Source organism: Conger conger, chromosome 12 (genome assembly GCF_963514075.1).
Source record: "Conger conger chromosome 12, fConCon1.1, whole genome shotgun sequence".
In the NCBI taxonomy this organism is placed as follows: domain Eukaryota; kingdom Metazoa; phylum Chordata; class Actinopteri; order Anguilliformes; family Congridae; genus Conger; species Conger conger.
The window spans coordinates 8,665,253-8,687,474 of record NC_083771.1 but is presented as its reverse complement, the minus strand read 5'-3'; the positions used below and the strand labels follow the sequence as shown (position 1 = coordinate 8,687,474).

Genomic DNA, 22,222 nt, shown 5'->3' with positions numbered 1-22,222 from the left:
TGGCTCACACACAGGTTAGTAGCGAAGTGGTTGGTTACCTACAAAACAACAAATACTAGTGTTGTTGCCGACATCGTTTTCATAGAACTATGAACCAGTTAACATTAACTAGTTATCGCTGGCTATAAAAAAACGTGTTATACTTAATTTACTCAAACTACGTCAAACTGTTATGACAAATACCTATTTTAATCGTATAAGCCAAAATATGGTTAAAACTTTAGTTCCGCTCCAAGAACGCCAGCTTACTCTGACTGCTGCGGAGGCTTTTTTTCTCTCGATGTGATGACCGCTGCTGTCAAAGTACATTCAATGAACATTGGATGTTTTCATGAGAGCGGAGGGCTCTGAAGTGCAGCCAATCAAATTAGGCGAGCATTTTTTTGTTGCTGAGGCGGAGCCGAGATTTTAAGTTGCCTTTGTGGAGCGGATAAGATAAAATGACAAAACGATTTCAGATTGATTTCAAATTTGATTATGGAGCCGGTTATGACTCCCAAAACGACGCCCATGCTGAAAATAAAGTTAATGAATGAGATTATATTAGCAAATCATAGGGAATACAAAGTGCTGGTAACCTTATAAAAGAGTGAAGTTCTGTTGTCTCGAATCGCCTGAACAGCTGAGTTTGTTTATCGTTGGAAAACACGTTTAGCCAACCAAGTGTAATGCTGTTGACAAATACATAGCTATGACTGGGGCATTAATCGACTGCAGTACCATTTTTTCACTCGGAAATAATTGTACGAAAAGTGCCTAAAAAGGTACAAATGCATGTCCCTGGTAAATTTTATCCTTTCATTTATTCATTCATTATCCTAACCCGCTTATCCTGAACAGGGTCGCAGGGGGGCTGGAATCTATCCCAGCATACATTGTGCGAAAGGCAGGAATACACCCTGGACAGGTCGCCAGTCCATCACACACACACCATTCACTCACACCTACAGGCACACTCTCCAATCAGCCTAAACTGCATGTCTTTGGACTGTGGGAGGAAACCCACGCAAACACGGGGAGAACATGCAAACTCCACACAGAGAGGCCCCGGCCGACCGGGATTCGAACCCAGGACCTCCTTGCTGTGAGGCGGCAGTGCTACCCACTGCACCATCCGTGCCACCTAAATTTGATCCTTGAAGAATAAAAATCTAGGTCCCGTGTGCTATTTCATGATACATTCCTGAATACCGGGGGGTACAGGGGTTTAGAGCAGAGACCAGCAGGACAGTTATTCATTTTTCATACCGGGTATTCTCAGGCAACCAAAACCCTTCCTCCCTGGGAGGTGCTACGGCTGATCATACATCACCCTGGGGCCACTGGCAGCACTGACCATGGGGCACATTAGCACAGGGAGGAACACACAACCCCACAGCTCCATTCAGTTTGTTTTATGTGTACTGGCGCCGTACCTCTAAGTCCTCATTCTTCTTCTTCTTTCGTATATCGTCAGATGGCCAACTCAGTGTCATGCAGCCACGCCCTCGTCTCCGGTCCTAAGTCGAAAAGGCCAGCTTCTGAGGGTGGGCTGTATAGGGGGCAGCCGGTGATTATGTGCTCGGCAGTCTGTTCAGGCTCGCCGCACTCGCATGCCGCACTGTCCGATAGGCCCCACTTCTTCAGAGATGACTTGAATCGTCCGACGCCAGAGCGCAGACGGTTCAGTGAGGTCCATAGATGGCGTGGCATGTCTTCTCCTTTTACACCGCCTCCTGGGTCCCGGATGTATCGTTGCATGCGGGAGGGCCCAGCCGTCTCCCACGTCTGTTTCCAGGATGCTGCCAGCCAGGCGTCTCTGGACAAGTCCTCAGGGATAGACTGTAGCATCTCCTGTGCTGCCTTGTTGTAGGGATGGCGAGACTTAAGCCTGCATGGTGGTGCCGGTGTTGTTGTGGCTTTCTGTAGGATGTGCCAGTCGTGCTTCTGGGCTTTTCTTGCCAGGGCGAGGGTAGCCGCATCCCGTCGGAGACTGGCTGGGGCGATTCCAGCTAGGACTGGCAGGTAGGACACAGGGGTGGGTTTCAGACAACCAGTAACTATACGGAGGGCGCTGTTGATGACCGTATCTACCTTGTTCACATGTGGACTTCTGCTCCAGGCTGGGGCACAGTATTCTGCTACGGGTAATACCAGGGCTTGCGTGGATATGCGTAGGGTCTGGGGGGAGGCTCCCCAAGTCGAACCCGCCAGGCGACGGATGAGCGAGACCCTTGCTGTTGTCTTGGCCTTCACTTCATCCAGGTGTTGCTTGTAGGACAGTGTCCGGTCCAAGCATACGCCGAGGTACTTGGGGGCTTGCTGGAACTCCAGGCGCTTGTTGCCAACATGCACGTCCAGTTCCCTTCTTGCTTCCCGATTGTTAAGGTGGTAAGCTGCAGACACTGTCTTGCCCATGCTGAGCTGAAGGTGCCACTTCTGGAGGTAGTCTGCCAGGATGCCCATGTCTCGGTTGAGGCCAACTTCCATCGCCTTCCATGTTGGGCGGCGAAGCATGATGGCCAAGTCGTCCGCATAGCCATACTTGGTAGATGTTGTATCTGGCAGGTCGTGAATGTATATGTTGAACAACATTGGTGAGAGGACGGAGCCTTGCGGGACACCGTTCTTCAACTTTCTGAGCCTGCTGGTCTGGCCATCGCTGGTCTGTAGGATGAAGCTACGGTTCGATAGCATCTCCATAATGAACCTCACCATGTGCCGGTCCGGGATTGTCCTCAACAGTTTCAGATGTAGTCCACGGTGCCACACGGTGTCATAGGCGGCTGTCAGGTCCAGGAATACTACTCCAGCTTTTTCGTTATCCTGAAAGCTGTCCTCGATGTCCTGAGTGAGTAGCGTTACCTGATCCACTGTTGACCTGCCTCGGCGGAAGCCGGCTTGTTCCGGTGGGAGTTGTGGGTTCACCACTGGCTCGATGCGGCTGTGAATCAGCCTCTCCAGGATCTTCTATGGGACACAGAGCAGAGAGATGGGCCTGTAGGACTTCGGGTCTTCGGCGGGTTTGTTCGGCTTTGGCAAGGCTATGACGGAAGCACGGAAGTCCTCATTCAAAACAGTCTGATGATATTCAAATGCTCGACACCACCCAGCATTCCCACTAAGCCTTCAGTAAAGGGTTATGTGTGCAGCCTGTGCTGAACTCAGTGACTAGACCAACGCCCTGATCCTCATTACCAGTCAATAATGAGCACATGTAAAACATGTTAATGCTACACTAGAAACTAAAGGAAACAAGCTTGTCTGTCAAGCCGAGTGGAATTGTGGCCTAAATTGTGCACTGAGGAGGTGTACCTCTGTAAATACCTACACTTTAGATATGACAGAGAAAAGGAGGAAGAAATAATCACTGTGAAGTACAGGTGAGCAAGAAAGTGATGCATTTTCTGTTGAAAGTAAATAAGCATATGCAAATAAGGGAGATGCACCATACACGAAAAGGAAATTAAAATATGAACCGTTTACTGTTATTAACCCAGAAAGCTGGGAAATCTCTCAGCAGTCACTCTGAAAGGTCTGTCTATTATGCTTATAATTGTTTATCTCTTATTAACAATGGGTTGCTGTTGATTATATTAACAAAAATAGCTTCATTATGAACTGGCTTTTGCTTTTTATGGTCATCCAATAAAGAGAAGGAATGAAAAGGTTGTGTGTCAAGTACTTGGCATATTATTTCTTTTTATGCCAATATTACTGTCTGAGTCACCCAATTATTGCATAATACTTCTGTAATTGATAGAATACATTGTTATATGATGTCAGTTTTCTGAAACATTGGCCCTAGAATGAAACATAATAACCTATTTATCCAGGCATCTGCACAGTAGGTAGACGGAAAGCACATGAATTTGACAAAATAAATAAGATCAAAGTGACTTTTTCAGTACCGACTCACTGCACCAAGACTGAAAATCACTGTGTCATCCACATGTAACATGTTTCACTTTGTTACACCAAATTTCAGAAGTGTACCTATGCACTGTTGCATCAGTTGTTTACAACAAATTTACATCAAGCACCTATGGCACATTGCATCACCACCAATCTGTGCGAACGCTGATGGGCTGCCACAAGACCCTTTTCTAAACAAATGCTCTCTTCTGCTGATTCACTGTTTAAGGGTGAAATATGTGTTTTTTTAAATATGATTTTCCTTTGCCATAAGCATTTACCTATGTTTTTATGCAAAGCGTTTGTGGTCTGTAGCCATCACACTCCACGGTAAACTGGAGGTGAGACATTGCCCCTGCTGGAAATTTGCCAAGCACCCCACCCTTTCTCCACTGTTCTGATTGGCCAGAGGCATGATCCCAGCAGTGCTGAAGTATCAGTGATGGGGTTTCCCTATATCTCTGTACTCCAGTCTCTGCTTCACTTCACACAGTCCAGACAGGGGTTCATGCAGGACTTACCTGAGACAGCAGCGATAATTAAGGACAAATTGCACCATCTTCACTGGTAAGATTATTCTAAACGTAATTTGTGTAAGGGAATGTGGTCTCCCTTTTACATATATATATATATATATGTTTATTTATGTCAATATACGTATTTTTAATGCATTGAATGTGTGTACTATCACACCGTAATAACTGAAAACCTCAATGTTAACAATTCTATAGCCATTGGCTGTAGGATATAGAAAACAGCATTAGAACATATTGCTTTATACTTTTGAGTGCAATCAGGTAAAGAGGGTAGATCAACATGGGGATTTTAACAAACACTGTGAAACACACAGTGCTGTACCGAGATATGCCCTATAATTAATGCGATATAATCATTGCATCACCGGTGAGTTTCACTTTACATTCTAATCTCTAAACGAATCTAAAAGCCATTATGACATAATCAGTTTTCATTTAATCCTAATTTAAATGTAAGTCTTGCATTTTTAAAGTGCACATTCTCGGCTTTTATGTAAGTATGTTTTATGCACTAGTTTCACCATGTGAAAATTACAGCACTTTTTGAGATTGAAAATTGGCTGGAGGAAAGGTGAAGCTATTCAATTTACTGCGCTGTACCAAGGTTTTAAACCTTAAGTGAGCAGTGACAGACAGCCAGGGAAAGATGGGTATGATGTGAGCACACTGGGCAAGGTAGCAGACAACAATCAAAAATTAATGCAGAATGCAGCCGTTATTCTCATGTTATTGTGAATGCTCTCCGTGTCTCTCTCTGTCTGAGCAGGAAAGCCCATTGGAGCCCCCCTCTCCTGCCTGTGTAACCCCAATGGAGGTCTTCTACTACAACTCCTCCATCCTCTACATCCACACACCGGCAAACAGCAGCATTGAGGGCGGTGACATTACCGTGTACGAGCGGTGTAAGGCCATGCCTATCCCCCTGTTCATTTATCTGGGCCTGCAGTTCATCAACATGTTCCTGGGGATCCCCGCCAACCTGATGGTGCTGTGGCTCCTGCACAAGAACAAGGGGGACTCCTCCACCTCCGACATCTTCATCCTCCACCTGGCCATCCTGGATGTCTTCTTCTGCCTCATCCCACCACTGGAATTTGCCAACAAACTGTATCTCACCACCAGCAGCACCTGGTATGTACTGCGCTTCTTCTACGGGGTGAAAGATTCTTCTCCACTCTTCCTCTCCTGCATCTGTATGGACCGCTACATGGCCGTCCTGCACCCCATCACCTTCACCGAGCTGAAGGACCGAAGCCACCGCAAGGTGTGTACTGTGGTGGTGTGGCTGATCACCCTGGCCTATGCGGTGGCCAAGAGTGTGGACACCATCCCCAACTTCGCGAAGGTCTTTGTTGGCATGATCCTGGCAGCGTTTGCCTTCATGCTCTTCTGCAACGTGGCCATCCTGAGAGCTCTTCGCCAGTCGGGGCCCGGCCGTGATGAGATGCACCCCGTCAAGAAGAGGGCCTTCAAGATGGTGCTCATCATCCTGGGCATCATCGTCTTCAACTACTTCCCTCCTGTGGCTCTCATGCCCTTCTACGATTACTTCACTGCAGAAGTTCTGAACTGCTATGTCCACCCTGTAGCCTTTGGTTTCATGGATTTCAGCAGCAGCATTCAGCCCATTCTCTACCTCTCCCGGGAAAAGATTCCCAATGCCCGTTGTTGCTGCTTTAAGGATCGAGGCTCAGGAAACCCCACCAATCCAAGCTGAACCTTTTCATCAATTTTCACCAGTGTGTAGATTTGCACATTCAATATCTTTTTGTTGGATTTTTCTTTCCCCCGTCATGAAATGTAATTTAAAATAAATTACTGTGCAGCACACAGTAAGTAAACTAACATTAGAATTATATGAATTGTATGAAGCAAGTTAGAAAATGTATCAGTCTGAAATACAATAGCAGTAACTTTATTTTGACACTGCCTTGTTTGCCGTACCACTTTGTGACTTTAGCTTTATATACAGTGCACTCCTGAAAATAAGATATCCAGACTCTGATGATGTTGATAGGTCACAGACATCAGGAAGTCATGGCATGCAAAGGATATGCAACAAAATACTAAACATGACTACTTTCATTTACATGATATTGCTGTGTCCCAAATATTATGGTGCCCTGAAATGGGGGGACGATGCAGAAACACTGCTGTAATTTCTGCACAGTGAAGCCAAAATGTATAAGCATGCCCTTTATTAAAATATGACAATGTGCACTTTAACCGCATGTGATTTTTCTATAACAAATCTCAAATTGTCAAGTACAGAGGCACATAAATAAATCATGGGTTGTTGTCCCAAACATTATGGTGGGCAATATCTCTTCTGCTGAAAACTCATTTTAAAGGAAATTAAACAGAAGACCTAGAATCAGGAATAATAGTCAAGAAAGAAGATATATTAAGAGTTAAAAGTCTCTTCACACAATTTTAGACAGGCTAAATATGTGATATGCAGTAGTGTATGTATTAGAGATTACATCATTGTTATCAGTGAATAAGGATGAAGTATGGCATATGCTGGCACACCCTGAGGAAATAGCTTACGCGAGTGAACAAACTTGGAATGAAGTGTAAGATTATGCTTACTGTACTTACCTTTCTAAATTTCAAAAGTAATGAAAAAAATGCATGTTAAATAAATTTTAATCAAACCTATTCACTGTTTAAATGTGTCAAATTTGTGGATCCATCACAAGAGCCCCACGGATACGCCGACACGGTCCTTCAGTAATTATGGTTAGTTCTCGAGCCAGCGCAGTGGTAAGAGTGCACTTCATGTGCAGCTGGCCACTTCAACCAGAGGAGTGACTCTTGCTTAATTAAACCAAAGGGACAGCTTTTGAGCAACCAATTGGTATGAAGTTGTCCCGTGTGATACCTATATTTTCCCATTGGACGCTGTTCACGTTTGACATAAAATTACAAATATTTATTCTCATAATGGATGTTCAATCTATGCTACACATTGTTTTGAAAACCTCTGACGCCGAATCTTTGCACCCTCGTTTGCAACGACCCAAGCATTTATCTTTGTTTCATCCCCAAAGGCACATAATTACATTGCATTTTCCTAATTTGTGAGGTTTGAATGGTTGACTGGTTCTGAATACAGTGGGCTCCATAATTATTGGCACCCTAGATAAATATGCATGAAGTACTGTAAACTGAAATATAATACCTTTATTGAAATAAATGTTATTTCCCAACATGTGTAAGGTAGTGTGTTTAATTAATGATTAATGGATTCAAACAAGTATTTCCCCAAAAAACAAGCATCACAATTATTGGCACCCCGATTTAATACTTTATGTCACGTCCTGTGCCTGTTTCCATGTTTTTCCATTTCTATGTATTTTCTAAGTCCATGTTCTGTTTTGTGTTTTTACATTTGCCTAGAGTTTGTTTCCAAGTCCCCCCCCCACCTGTTACATGTTTCCTAATGTGTAATCACCCTCACCTGAATCCCATTGCGTCTCATTACCTGTGTATATAGTCTGTTTTCCTCTGCCCTTTGCCAGATGGTTATGTGCCCTGTGCCATAAGTGGTTACTCTCCTGCGGTTTCACTTACCTGTGCACCGCTTACCTGCTCCAGTCCTGTTTCCAGCACTCAGCCTCCTCTCCTCCTCCAAGCTCCTCCTTCCCTCATTCCTGCCCTATTGGACTGACTTCCTAGTTTTGACCCCGGCTCGCTGATTGCTGGAGATCGAACCTGGACTGCACGCCCTTGTTAATGAATTTACCTATTCTGCCATTTGTGAGTCCACACTTGGTTTCCAATGGTCTGTTTATGACATTTTACACAACGACCCCAAATATATTTTTCTATATCTTGTCTTTAATTATAAGATATAATTTCATATCTTTTCCAATAATTTGTGATAAGATTAGAAAACACATTTACAGGGATTTCTGACCATTCTTCCATGCAGAACTTTTCTGGAGACGGCCATTGCAGAACATGGATGTCGTGGTCATTGTGCTGCTGGAAAGTCCACCGACAACGAAGTCTCAGCATCTGAGCAGAGGCAACCATTCATTATGCAATTGATTTTGCATCCCCAAAATATGAATGACTGACTGACATAATTGTGTAGGTATGAGTTTCTTCTCTTCGTATTCATTCCTCTTTTGCTGCCAAACTTACTTATGGTTTTTACATTTCATTTTGGTCTCATCTGAGCATAGTACTCTTGGAGGAACTGGAATCTAATGGTCGTTTGAGACTGTGTGACCTCAAGATGCAACCAATGTCAACAATTCTTGTACTGTGATCATTGGGTCTGTTATTGCTTCCCTCACCATCTTCCTCACCATCCCTGGGGACAATGTGCACTGGTCTCCTCTTCCTGGCAAGTTTGCAACCATTCCATATTTCTAAATTATTTTTGTTATTGCCCTTACAGTGCCAAGTGATATGTTGAAACATTTATGTATTCTTTTGTACCCATTACCAGACTTAAACATCTTGTTTCCCCTGCTGATGGATGACACGGATTGTGCATACGCGTTACATCATTTTTATACTCTAGAAACAGGAAGTGATGGAATGACACAATATGTTTTTTAGACTGAGATTTATTTAAATTGGTGATACAATTTTATTTATTTACAAGTTTGTTTGATTTGATTAAAATAATTCTTAGGGGTGCCAATAATTTTGGTTTTCAGAACACATTAGATTACTGAATAAAAACCTGAAACATGAGAATAAATGTACTAAAATAAAAGTATAGTTTTCCTATAAATTTGAACATAACATACAGATTATTATCTGTATTGGGATATCATCCAGACTTATTGCCTATAGAAAGGCGTTGTAAATTATCCAATGTAGCTTCTTACCAGCGAATAATTTCACCAAATTGTTTTTTTTTTTTTTGTTAGGCTAACCGGTGTTTATTAAAGAACCATTTTCTCAAATTAGGGATGGTGGAACAGACAAAATCCTGTCAATTCCCCAGTACAGTATAAATGTTTTCTAGATGTGAATGGCATTAGTGCCACCTAGTGCTCAGAGAAGGACATGGTACTGATCCCATAATTAACAAATGCCTCTTCACTAAAACCTGCAATGGCAAGCCCAGTGATAAAACAGTGATGCAAAAAAGAAGCATTGACTTCAACCTCCATTTTTGAATAATGCTTCTGACAGTGGAAAAACATTGAGAGAAGTTCCTCCTTCTTGGTGAAAATGTACCGTCTTCATTCTAAAATCCTTGGACAACTGTTCAGGGGAACCCATGGTGGATAACGCCAGACATGGAGTTAAAAGTTCAGCCCTGGAATTATACTCACCTGACTCACTGAAGCCCTAACAAGTAAATCACCTGGATCTGGGACTTAGTAATCATGTTTTTAAAAAGTAACAAAGAATAACCCAAAAGGGTTCCCAAACTTTCACACAGTGCCATTTAACCATTTGCACTCATCTCATGTTAAACTCACTTTTAGAATTTTGAATTCAGGTTTGCTTTCTATTACGCACAGATTCATTGTAACAGACATTCAAAAGAGTGCACCCCACTGTATATTATTTGCTTGCTTACATGCACTGTGGCCTGAATGGCCAATGATAGAGCATCTGTTGCATTGCTTAATTTAGCCTTACAATACTCAATCATGAAAGAAAATTCTTGCAGACTCAATGCCCAAAATATCAACCAGCCAGCAAGCCCCAAAAACCTCTGAACTTCCTTAAGGTTTTCTGGCACAGGGTAGTCATAAAGTGCTTCTGTCTGCAGGGATCTGCCCTCACTCACTCAATACTTACTGCTTTTCCAAGAAATTTAAGCTCTGTGCAACAGAGCTGACACTACATGAGCTTCAGTGCCTGCCTGAGACAATCAAACACTTTCAGAAAGTCATCACGATGAGTCCAGAAATAGACCAATCCAAAATGTGACAAATGCAGTGATGGGCCACTATTATGGTCTAAGGTGGTGAACACTGCCGCACCTGCCAAGGATTCCAGTATCTCTGAAATAGTGGGGAGAGGGTATGCATTCTCCTCACTATGTTTGTTAACACAATGGAGATCGACACAAAACCAGGATCCACCATCCTTTTTAGGTCATCCGATCTATCCGCTCCTTTGCAATCGTCCTATTTTGTAGTGGCAATCAATAGTGGCACTGAGTAACCACCACATCACTTTTTCATTTGATTTTGTTTCAGACCTGGGGATTGTATCAGAACAGTTGGAACAAATTCTCAGCCTCCCTCCCTGTCAAACAACTGTGTGCCTTAGCTGTATGGGACAGACCTTCAGGGGAGGCTCTATCACAAATCATCATTGAAGGTATAGCAGTGTGCAAAAATGGGAGGCACCCCTGGTGAACAGAAGCAAACCCTAAATGGTTAAACATGACACATTTCTTCACATTTTAAAGCAAGATTACTTTGTGGTTTATTTTTTTTACTGTTTTGGGCCCTGTTTAAAAGTTTGGGTACCCTGTCAGTTAGTACTTTGTAACTCCTCCTCGGGAAACTATAAGAGCTTGTAAACGCTTCCTGCAGCCAGCTTACCCATTTCCATTCTCCCTGGCGAACACCTCTAGCTCAGAAATATTCTTCGGCCTCCTTGCATGCACGGCCAAAAGGATGCAGGCTTCTCAATATTTTCTTTTGCATACTTCAGATGCTTAATTTTGTGTTGAGGTCGTTCTTGCTGGAAAATATGCCATGTAGGTCTTTGTTGTTTAAAATATGTATTTTTGTCCTGTGAACAGCTAGACCTGCCTTTGCTACTCTTTTTGCAGCTCTTTTACAGTGATGTGTGGGTTCTTCTGAGCATTTCTCATCAGGTCACGGGCCATTCTATCTTAAATCTTGTGTTGGCTTCCACACCTTGCCTTGACTTCAACTATTCCATTTATCTTCCTTTTTCTAATAATGTTTCTGACAGTAGAAATAGGTAGTTTTTGCAACCTTCTCTTTCTTGGTGGAAATGAACCATCTTCATTCTGAAATCCTTGGAGAACTGCAGTGGCTATTCTGTCTGTCTGGTTGTTAACACCAGACCGAACAGCCACTGCAGTTGGATACTTTAGAAGCCATGGAGTTAATAAAAAGTTAATAAAAAGTTCAGCCCTGCACCATTTAGAGTTCAGGTTTGCTTTCACATTCAGATTCATTGTAACAGACATTTCAACCCAAATTTTTGTCATCACCAGAAAAAGAGCCACTCACACTCATAAAATCCAAACCAAGAACTAATAGATACGCCAGAATATTAGTGTCCAGTACTGCAGTAGGTACAGACCAAATGTACAGACCATGCAAACTGAAGTCTGTTCAGTTTGTAGCATAGTGGTTAAGGTAAATGACTGGGACACACAAGGTCGGTGGTTCTAATCCCGATGTAGCCACAATAAGATCTGCACAGCTGTTGGGCCCTTGAGCATCAACTGTACATCGCTCTGGATAAGAGCGTCTGCCAAATGCCAATAATGTAATGTAATGTAATGTAAAGTCTAGCAACGAATTGCTTCCTTGACTGTCAATGGCACAACTCTGGTCCTTGTGTTGACAAATGTCAATAACAGACACTTAAAAACATGGGGTCTTGGTGGCGCAGCCTGCAGAGCACTGACCGCATGCTCATTGTGAGCCGCGACGTAAACGGTTCGAATTCGACCGTCTGACAATTTGTCTGACAATGTCTTTCCCTCTCTCTCTTGCCCCCATTCTTCCTGTCTCTATATACTGTCCAATAAAGCTGAAAAAGGCCTAAAAAATATCTTTAAAAAAAAAAACTAAAAAAAACATAAAAGCATATATACTGAAAGCTTTCTTATACCGGCACTAAGGAAGCGATTAAATACACCTGACTAATCAGAAACAGCTGAGAAGCCAACTAACTGTCCAATTACTTTTGGTCCCCTAAAATGGAGGGACTATGAATAAAAGGGATGCAACTCCTACAGAGATCAACTGATATGGATGTAAATACCCTCAAATTAAAGGTGACTTTAACCTCATATTCATTATTTATTATTGAACGTTTCATTTCAAATCCAATGTGCCGGAGCACAGAGCCAAAAGAACAGAAGTACCACTCCATATACGGACTGCAATCTAAGTTGTTATTCTCACTGTGCTCACGGCATGATGAATGTACTGACCTTATGGCATGATGAATGTACTGACCTTATGGCATGATGAATGTACTGACCTTATGGCATGATGAATGTACTGGGAGGAGGCAGTACGGTCAGGCCTGTTCACTTTGGTTTCCAGTGAAAAGACCTTTCAGATGTACATTCACATCACTTTCCTGATCCCCACAGAGAACAACATTTTGCATCACCTGGAGGTCTGACACCTTTCTGGCTCTAAATATTTCCCACTGTGAAATAAATCCTGCTCTCTGCTTCATTTGCAGAAATGGCAAGTGTGGCTAAACTCAGGTCTTGGCAAAATCATTTTGCATTGTGTTGGAGTCTGATGCCCTCTTGTGGCCATTATGTTTAACGTACATGAAGTCCACTATAAGTCACTGGACCACACTATTCCTTGCTGCATGTAGTTTTCAGAAAATCCCTGGCTTGAGTAGGCAGGCTGTGTCTGATATCATCTCTGCTGGACCCTGACAGAAGATGTGTTTTTGTGCAACCCTATATTTTTCTCGTTTGTGATTTAAGGGAAAGTCGCTGTGGAGAGGAAATGCAGCTCTTTTCTCTGGGAGTTTTACATGTCGATCTTGCAGGGGATATTCTGTGTAAAATGGCCAAAATAATGACAGCATTGCCATCTTGCCAACCCGGCTCTGTACACAGGTGTGTTACTGGGCTCTGAGAGGTCCATGATGGGGGGTTTAGCAGAGTGGTCTCTCAGGATGGCTCAGGCAACAAACACCATGGGGGACAGAGGCTGATCTCACAGCTGTGTCAATGGACTGTAGTTCTAGGAGACCGATTTATTTTAACCTTTACATAACCACAAATTCCCCTGAGATAGCATCTATTTTTCGAGGGAGACCTGGTCAAGACAGCAGGCACCATAATTAAAATACAATTCCTGTAAGTCTGGATGCTTGTTTGCATCGGGGTATCCATAGGCATGTATCAATTGTTCGAATAAACTAATTTCACTTGCAGCTACTTTTTATTAGGCGCTTATAAAATGCCTTTCCAATGCAAAAACATTGGAAAACATGCAAATTACCTTGATTTTTTAAATCTGTTTTACGTCATTGATTTCTATGTTGGTTTTGAACCAGGCTGACCCCAAAACCTTATTTCAAATGGCAGACCATTAATCAGGAGCTGACGACTACAAAAGACTTGTGGAAAAAAAGTGGAAACTTGCCTTTTCGGCTTGACTAACACCAGAGATAATTGGCCTAGCGGAGAACAGTGCATACAGGTAATTTAGATGGCACCTGCCTCTGTGGACAGGTGTGCTTAAAACTACAATAACAGGTGAGAGAGTGAGTACAGCAGAACAGGGGCTTAGAGTCTTACACTCACTTACTCCTTCCACTCTCCTTCTTTCCTCTTCTGTAAAATATGTCCCACTACTGCTGTAAATAACAACACTGAAATACCACCTTTTCCACCAATTTCTGAGTGTTTTTTGAAAACTCATAAACATTCACCGTCCAAAGAGTCTAGCCATTTTTAAATGACTACTGCCTATTGATCTAGGTCCCATCTAGATAAAGAAACAAACACCTTCAGAATTCTACAACCCCAACTACAGCTCCCTCACCTACTGAGAAACTGTTCATGCTCCGCTCACCTGTCCAACCACCTGTGTGTGGCACATCACCATGACGACAGATGCACTACTCATTTTAAATTGCTTGCATAATTATAAATTGCACTGTTTGCCCTCTTAGTGCACACTCTCAGAACAAAGGGCTCAAAATAGGGGAACCGTATCTAGTTCAAAGGTTCTTTGTCAGACAAAATTGTTCTGGGAGATTCCACACTTTCACACCGACCGTGGAGGGTTACATAAAGAACCTAATAGGGTTCCTCTACAGTATGGAGACAAGGCAGAGGACATTTTTTCAAGAGTGTAGCTGGCTATTTGGTATTGAGGCTTCATGTGTTTTTACTCTGTATCTACGCTGCAAAAACCTGCACTTTGGCTGCTAACACACTTCTGTTACTGTAAGTCCAAGGCTTCTGCTATAACAAAGCAAAATAATACCAACAAATTATCGTCCTGACTTGTATGTGCGCATGAGTGAATGGGCCAGTGTGTCACTCAAATATATTCCAAACCAGTAGAAAGGTTCCACATTATCTTGAGGGACGTTTTATTTTGATACGGGCCCCTTGGTATTTGCATATAGATTTCCATAGCTTCCCATATTCCAAGGGACATCATCTTTGCACTGATGTAAATATCCATATCTGATTTCTTTTTTCAGTTACAGAGTAACCCTAGAGTGCTACTACACCAATTGTGTGCTGTGATCCTACTAGATATTTGCGGAGAATGTTTGCTTTGTTGATTTGCATGAATGAGGTCAGTGCAACTGAATGTGAACCTGTGACATACTGTATGTCATAAATTCTCGTGCTGATACACAGGACTCTGGTATCAGAATGAGGCCTTCAATTTGTAGTTGGATCCAAAGACAGATCAGTTACTTTACTGAATGTGTCCCCCTCAGTGAATGTGGCCCCAAGATGGACACAACCTCTGAATTGGTCAGCTTTGCTTTGTGAGCCGAATGCCAGCTGTGAACCTCAAGAGAACAAAGCCATACTTCCACATGAAAGTGTGATTGGATGAGATTAGGCACACACGACAGCATCACTTATAGAACACAGTAGTTTGTGGCCCCTGGCTAGCCTTGTGCATTATATATCTAATTTGTAAACCTGCAGCCCTGGGTTCATGATAAAATTTGAGCAGCCAAACTGTTTAGCAGCTCTGGGAAAATGGTAGAAAAAGTAAGAAATATAAGAAAATAATGTTTATGCAAAAGGTTTGTAAAAAGTCATATATGTCAATTAGTATGTTTTACAAGATGAAACATATAGGAAAAAGTATTTTCATATGATTATGGCCCATTTTATATAGTGACATATACAATTCTTATGAAAAAATTATTATGTCCTGTATGAACACTAGTGAAGTCATACAAGAATTATATATACCAGTTCTATTCAGTTTCTTGGATGTGTTTTGTAAAAAAAAAACTGCAGGGGGCAATAATTATGTAAAATAAATATATGCGTCTTCTATATACACTCACCAAGCACTTTATTAGGAACATTTATTACACCTACTTATTCATGCATTAACTAATCAGCCAATTGTGTGGCAGCAGTGCAATGCATACAATCATAAGGGTCAGGAGCTTCAGTTAATGTTCACATCAACCATCGGAATGAGGAAAAAATGTGACCTAAGTGACTTTGACCATGGAATGATTGTTGGTGGCAGACACGGTGGTTTCAGTATCTCAGAAACTGCTCATCTCATGGGATTTTCATGTACACTAGTCTCTAGAGTTTGCAAAGAATGGACAGACTGGTCAAAGCTGACAGGAAGGTGATAGTTATGCAAATAACCACACATTACACCAGTGGTATGCAGAAGAGCATCTCTGAACACACGGATCATAACTAGAAGCAGTAGAAGTCTAAAAAATAAGTATAGGTACTTTAGTAAAAACATACTAATCAACATGATTTTTTACAAAATTGTTGCATAAAGGTAGACTTCAAGTTACTGGTATACCACGCTTCAAACTGTTCACCCTAATCACCTACTGTGAAGTCTAACCTCCATCACAGCCAGTATCGTTCTCAATTTCACAGCCCAGATGGTGTTCCCGAAGTCAGGAGCACGCATAACCAGCAGAACTACAAAGATCATCGGCGACATCATAAAAAGGTGCACATGAAGTATCATCAACATACGTGAGTAGCGCTTTGGAAATAGCTAAATAAATGGAGAACGGGGGGATGGGATGTTGACGGATATTTCAATATTAATAGCCGGTTAATGTCCTACTATTCCTTTCGATAGTTTGACTTGATGCCATTGTATGTCCTGCAAAACGAGCTTCCCCAAACGATAAAATGCCATGATCAATACAAGTCAGATGGACGGCTGCACACACATTAACTCTCCCGTTAGCGAAGTGTCTTGAAAATGCACGACAAAAAATGCACGCACAATTACAAGACAGCTCTTGAAATTTCCACGTGCGTTTCCGAAGAATTACTTGAAGATACGGCTTCAGGTGTGTTTACAATAAGAAATCCAAATGACATTAAGAAGTTTTTTTTTTGTTTTTTTTTAATCAACAAAAAAAAACAAAAACGCAGAAAACGTAGAACATAAGATCACTTTCCCAACTGCGGGGACCTAGTTGTGGACGTTCTAATTGAGTAGCGACATGTTTCATGAAACATTCGTAAAATAGGCGAATATCTTACCGCCATGACATCCTTCGGGAAACTCACTTCAGAACAGTAAAGTAGGTTACAGAGTAGGTCTAAAAACACATTTACATGTTTAGCGCAAAACGTGTGAACACCACAGCGGGGGCAAAAATAATTACGAAGCCCCACTTTTAAACAACACGAAGGCGGGTAGGCAAGAAGTAAAACATTAACTCACCCTGACTGCGGTTCCATAAGTGTAACGCTTTCGCGGAAGGAATTTTCTCGCCTTATCCTTCTACTTGTCTCAGAATGTAAGCGTCTGAACTGAGACTCGCGTTATGTAGCTGATGAGCTTTACGCTTATATAGCCGGATAATCCAAGTCCTGCGTTCATACAGATGTTTAGGTAGCACGTTTAAGTTGGGGTGGGGTGGGGGGGTGCGAGAGTTGCCCTCAGTGCCAGATTGTCCCTTTCATTCGATAAAAAGTATATACCCTTACCCTTTATTTACGCATTCATTTTTGTAGTCTAAAATATTCTGTGCAATTGGTGTAATAAAACAGTTTCGGTTGGTATTCTTTTCTCACCTGCCCTTCAATACGCCTCTATTGGATGAGGTGAGGCTTCGTGTGTCGCCCCCAAAATTACGGCGTTTGTCAAAACAGTGCGTAATATTGCATTGAATTAGCTAAGTACATATTTCGTTGAACACTGTCCAGAATGCTTACAAGTGTTCAGAGCACTGAGCACCAGGATTGTCACTGATCTTTCATTCAGTGTATTCCCAGACAGCTGAAACCCTTCCTACCTGGGCAGTGCTGTTGATTACACGCCACCCTGGGGGACTTGTGGCGACTGGCAGCACTGACCATGGGGCACATTACCACAGCAAGGAAAAGTGCTGGTTAACCCCACAGCTCTATTCAGTTTGTTTTATTTGTATTGGCACCATACCACTACCTCTCATTCAAAACAGTCAGATGATATTCAAATGCTCGACACCATCCAGCGTTCCCCCTAAGCCTTCAGTAAAGGGTTATCTGTTTAGCCTCTGCTGGGCTTGGTGACTAGACCAACGCCCTGATCCTCATTACCAGTTAGAATAGCATATCAATAATGAGCACATGTAAAACATATCAGTGCTCTAAGCCCAACACAAGCAGGATCAACAGCAGCATTGGAGCCTAAGGGAACCCCTGGGTGCCCTCGGCATAAACTGAGTGGAATTGTGTCTTAAATTGTGCACAGAGGAGGTGTACCTCTGTTGAAAAGCAACATCACAGATTTTCTTAGGATTGGTTTTTGGGCTGCAGATATGAACAAACTTTACAAATACAGAAAGAATGTCCAATGAAAGCTGTTTTAAAATCCTGTCTCACTGTGGATGAGTGCCTGCTAGATATCAATGAAAGTGATAAATAGTAAGGCATAATCAGTGTCAACTGCAATTGATGCATTTTCTGTTGAAAGTAAATAAGCATATGAAAATGAGGGAGATGCACTGTGCATGAAAAGGAAATGAAAATATGAGCCTGCTACTCCAATCTGTTATTAATCCTGTGAAAGCTGCAAATAACAGAAAACATCTCAGCAGCGACTGTTCCTTTTATATTTGTACGCATCTTATATTAATACTGTCTTGCAATTGATGTTGATTATACAATCAGTAAATCCATTTTAAACTGTATTTAAAGTGTCATGAAGGTATTTTGCACCTTTATTTTTACTGTCATGCAATAAAAAAAAGTAGAGAAAGGCAGTGTGTTAAGTGCTTTGGCATATTATCTCCTTAAAAGATGGCTGTTTTAATCACTTAACTATTTCTGGCATCATCCTTTTTTAACTCAGTAAAAAGAGGAATATTGTGTCCTATGATTCCAGTGTTCAGAGCCCTTGGAATAAATTCATTTATCCAGGCATCTGTACTGGAGGTAAACTGAAAACACATGAATTTGATTAAAAAAATGAAAATTAAAAAATATGATCAATATGACTTTATCAGTGCCATTGCGTATTGCCAAGACAGAAAATCACTGTGTCACCCCACATGTAACATGTTTCATTTTGTTACACCAAATTTCAGAAGTGTACCCATGTACTGTTGCATCAGTTGTTTACAACAAATTTCCATTAAGCACCAATGGCGAATTGCATCACTGCCAATCGGTGCGAACGCTGATGGGCTGCCACAATTCACTTTCCAAATGAATGCTCTCTTCTGTAGACTCGCTACTCAAGGATCAAATGTTTTTTTTAAAATGATTTTCCTTTGCCATTCATAGAAGTATTTATCGGTGTTGATTTATTATTATTTTATGCAAAGCGTTTGTGGTCTGTGGCCATCACACTATGGTATACTATAGGTGAGACATGGCCCCTGCTGGAAATTTTCCAAGCACCCCACCCTTTCTCCACTGTTCTGATTGGCTACAGAAACGATCCCAGCAGTGCTGAAGTATCAGTGATGGGGTTTCCCTATATCTCTGTATTCCAGTCTCTGCTTCACTTCACACAGTCCAGACAGGGGTTCATGAAGGACTTAGCTGAGACAGTAGGGATCACGGCAGCACTGAGGTTATTAAGGACAAATTGCACCACCTGCACAGGTAAGAATATTCTAAACTTCCTTTGCGTAGGGGAATGCTGTCTCCCTTTGGTATAATTTAATTTATTGTATTACACAAATATGGAAAATTAACTCAAACATTATCAATGCATTGTGGCAGAAACAAGCAACTTTCATTAATTTTCTCTGTGGTGCTTAATACATTGAATGTTGTCTAGATTATGTCACTGCCATACTGACAATTTTGTATCCTTGTAGGCATATCTCCTTGTAAATGGTGCTTGTAACATACTGGCTTACAATTTTTGCAGATTGAGTGAAATAAGGTCAGTTGGGTAGGTCAACACAGGGGCTTTAGAGAGATGTGCTGCTTAATTAATGCTGTCTAATCACTGCATCATTGCTGGGCTTCATGTAAAACGCTAACCTTACATGAACAGTTTTTGCTTAAACTTTATTGAAATGTTAGTTCATGCTACATTTACTGTAAGTTTATTTAAATAAAAGCATAGAGCATAGCAGTTATAAATATAGACCAAATGACACACCAGAATGATGAAGAAAATGTGGCTACATTATTATGTATCTGTTTTCGAAGGGTTGGATAGGGTGCGTGCGCTATTTTCATGAAACATATTGCATGACACTCATTTAGCAGCTGCTCTTATATACAGAATGACTTTCAGTGTATGAGAAACAGAAGTGCATTCACCTGATTTATATCAGCAACAGTGCCAGACCTGGCTGACAACATTCTCTGCTGAGCAAGTATACTGTAGATTCTACATCATTACAGCATTAGTGCAATTTTATCATGCTATTAAAATGAATTAATACAAAAGCTGGAAATGCTCAGAGGTGGGGATGGGTTAGCAAGATTCAAACTGAAGAAGTAGGTCTTTATTCTGTGTCAAAAATAATACTGCTGACCACTTTTCGGCAGTTTGTTCTAGCACTGGGGGGCCAGTACCGACTGGGGTGTAGGAATTGAAGATTGGGTGGAGGAAAATTACATCTGTTCCAATCACTGCCCTGTAGGCTGGTGCCAAGGTTTTAAACCTGATGTGAGCAGTGTGAAGGACAGATGTGAGTAGACTTGGGAAGGTAGTGACATGTGTGAGGATGTGTTCTGTATTAATGCAGATTGCAGACCTGTTATGTTCATGTTATTCATGTTAATGCTCTCCTTTCTCTCTGTCTGAGCAGAAGCCCCCCAGCCTGCATCCCCTGGGAGCCCCATCTCCGGTTTAATCCCAATGGAGGTCTTCTACTTCAACTCCTCCATCCTCTACATCCATAAGCCATCGAACAACAGCGTTGGGGGCAGTGATATTACCGTGTACGAAGGATGTAAACACATGCCTGAGGTCCTGATCTTTTACTTGACCATGCAGTTCATCAACATGTTCCTGGGGATCCCTGCTAACCTAATGGTGCTGTGGCTCCTGCACAAGAACAAGGGGGACTCATCAAGCTCCGACATCTTCATCCTCCACCTGGCCATCCTGGATACCTTCTTCTGCCTCATCCCACCCCTGGAATTTGCCAACATAGTCTTCCTCACCACTAGCAGCACCTGGTATGTACTGCGCTTCTTCTATGGGGTGAAAGACTCTTCTCCACTCTTCCTCTCCTGCATCTGTCTGGACCGCTACATGGCCGTCCTGCACCCCATCACCTTCACCGAGCTGAAGGACCGAAGCCACCGCACGGTGTGTGTTGCCGTGGTGTGGCTGGTCACCCTGATTTACGCTGTAGCCAAGTGTGTGGGCAACATCCCCAACTTCGAGAAGGTCTTCACTGTCCTGATCCTGGCAGCTTTTGCCTTCATGCTCTTCTGTAACGTGGCCATCCTGCACGCACTCCGCCAGTCAGGCCCCGGCCGCGATGAGATGCACCCCGTCAAGAAGAGGGCCTTCAAGATGGTGCTCATCATCCTGGCCATCATCGTCTTCAACTACTTCCCACCTGTAGCGCTCTTTCCCTTCCAGGAGTACTTCACTGCAGATGTTTTCACCTGCTATATACACTACATAGCCTTCGGTTTCATGGACATCAGCAGCAGCATTCAGCCCCTTCTCTACCTCTCACGCGAGATTCCCAGGGTCCTTTGTTGCTGCCGTAAGGATCCAGACTCAGGAAACTCCACTGATCCAAGCTGACTTTTTTGTCAAAAATATTTGCCGGTTCATTTATTGATTTTTTTGTTTGATTTTTCTTACCCATCATGGAATTTAATCAGTTATTTGCAATGAAATACAACCTAATTTTACATTTTGACTATGCATCATGTATTGAGTCTTAATAAAGGGACACTGACTGGAACTGAAACATAAATGAACTGAAATATATCAGTCTGTTAAATCTAATAGCAGTAACTTGATTTTGACACCTTGTTGTTGTACCAGGCTTGTATTTCTGAAAAAGAGCACTGTTCAAAACTTTTAAGGAGAGATATTTGTGCGGTTTGTTTTGTAATTTCTTAGATGAAACATTTGTCTACATGTCATTTTCATTTTAATATGTGTGCAATATACTGTAAGTAAATGTCCATACCTGAATGTTTTTGCTGTTTACCAAAACATAAACATACCTGAACTATATTTCAGCTGCAATAACTATGGTGTGCCTATCTTCTGCTTTGAGAATTAAGTTTTAGAATATTAAGAAATGGATATTTTGAAACAGGAAGAAAGAAGGTAGTTTAATTCTTACTAATCTTAATACATTTTTTAAATTCTACACTCCATTACACAGCATTCTTAATGAGTGAATGGGGGTGAGGTATGCTGGAACACCCTTAGGAACCATGTACTATACACTGCAAAACAAAATCTTAACTCAAATATTTTACATTTAGA

The 22,222-nt window shown here is 42.0% G+C and overlaps 2 protein-coding genes across 2 annotated transcripts; both read left to right on the top strand.

Annotated features, from left to right (window-relative positions):
• The first annotated feature begins 5,238 nt into the window (after positions 1–5,238).
• On the top strand, positions 5,239–6,147 carry LOC133141468 (G-protein coupled receptor 15-like). The gene has a single exon (XM_061262040.1). It carries the CDS (start codon positions 5,239–5,241, stop codon positions 6,145–6,147), a length of 909 nt encoding a protein of 302 aa, XP_061118024.1.
• A 14,470-nt stretch (positions 6,148–20,617) lies between these two features.
• On the top strand, positions 20,618–21,523 carry LOC133141467 (proteinase-activated receptor 3-like). Its single transcript, XM_061262039.1, has one exon. The coding sequence runs from the start codon at positions 20,618–20,620 to the stop codon at positions 21,521–21,523; it is 906 nt and encodes a 301-aa protein (XP_061118023.1).
• Positions 21,524–22,222: the final 699 nt, after the last annotated feature.

Excerpts from the sequence above, each read along its gene's own strand:
- LOC133141467 (XM_061262039.1), top strand. The coding sequence starts at position 20,618 with ATGGAGGTCTTCTACTTCAACTCCTCCATCCTCTACATCCATAAGCCA.
- LOC133141468 (XM_061262040.1), top strand. The coding sequence starts at position 5,239 with ATGGAGGTCTTCTACTACAACTCCTCCATCCTCTACATCCACACACCG.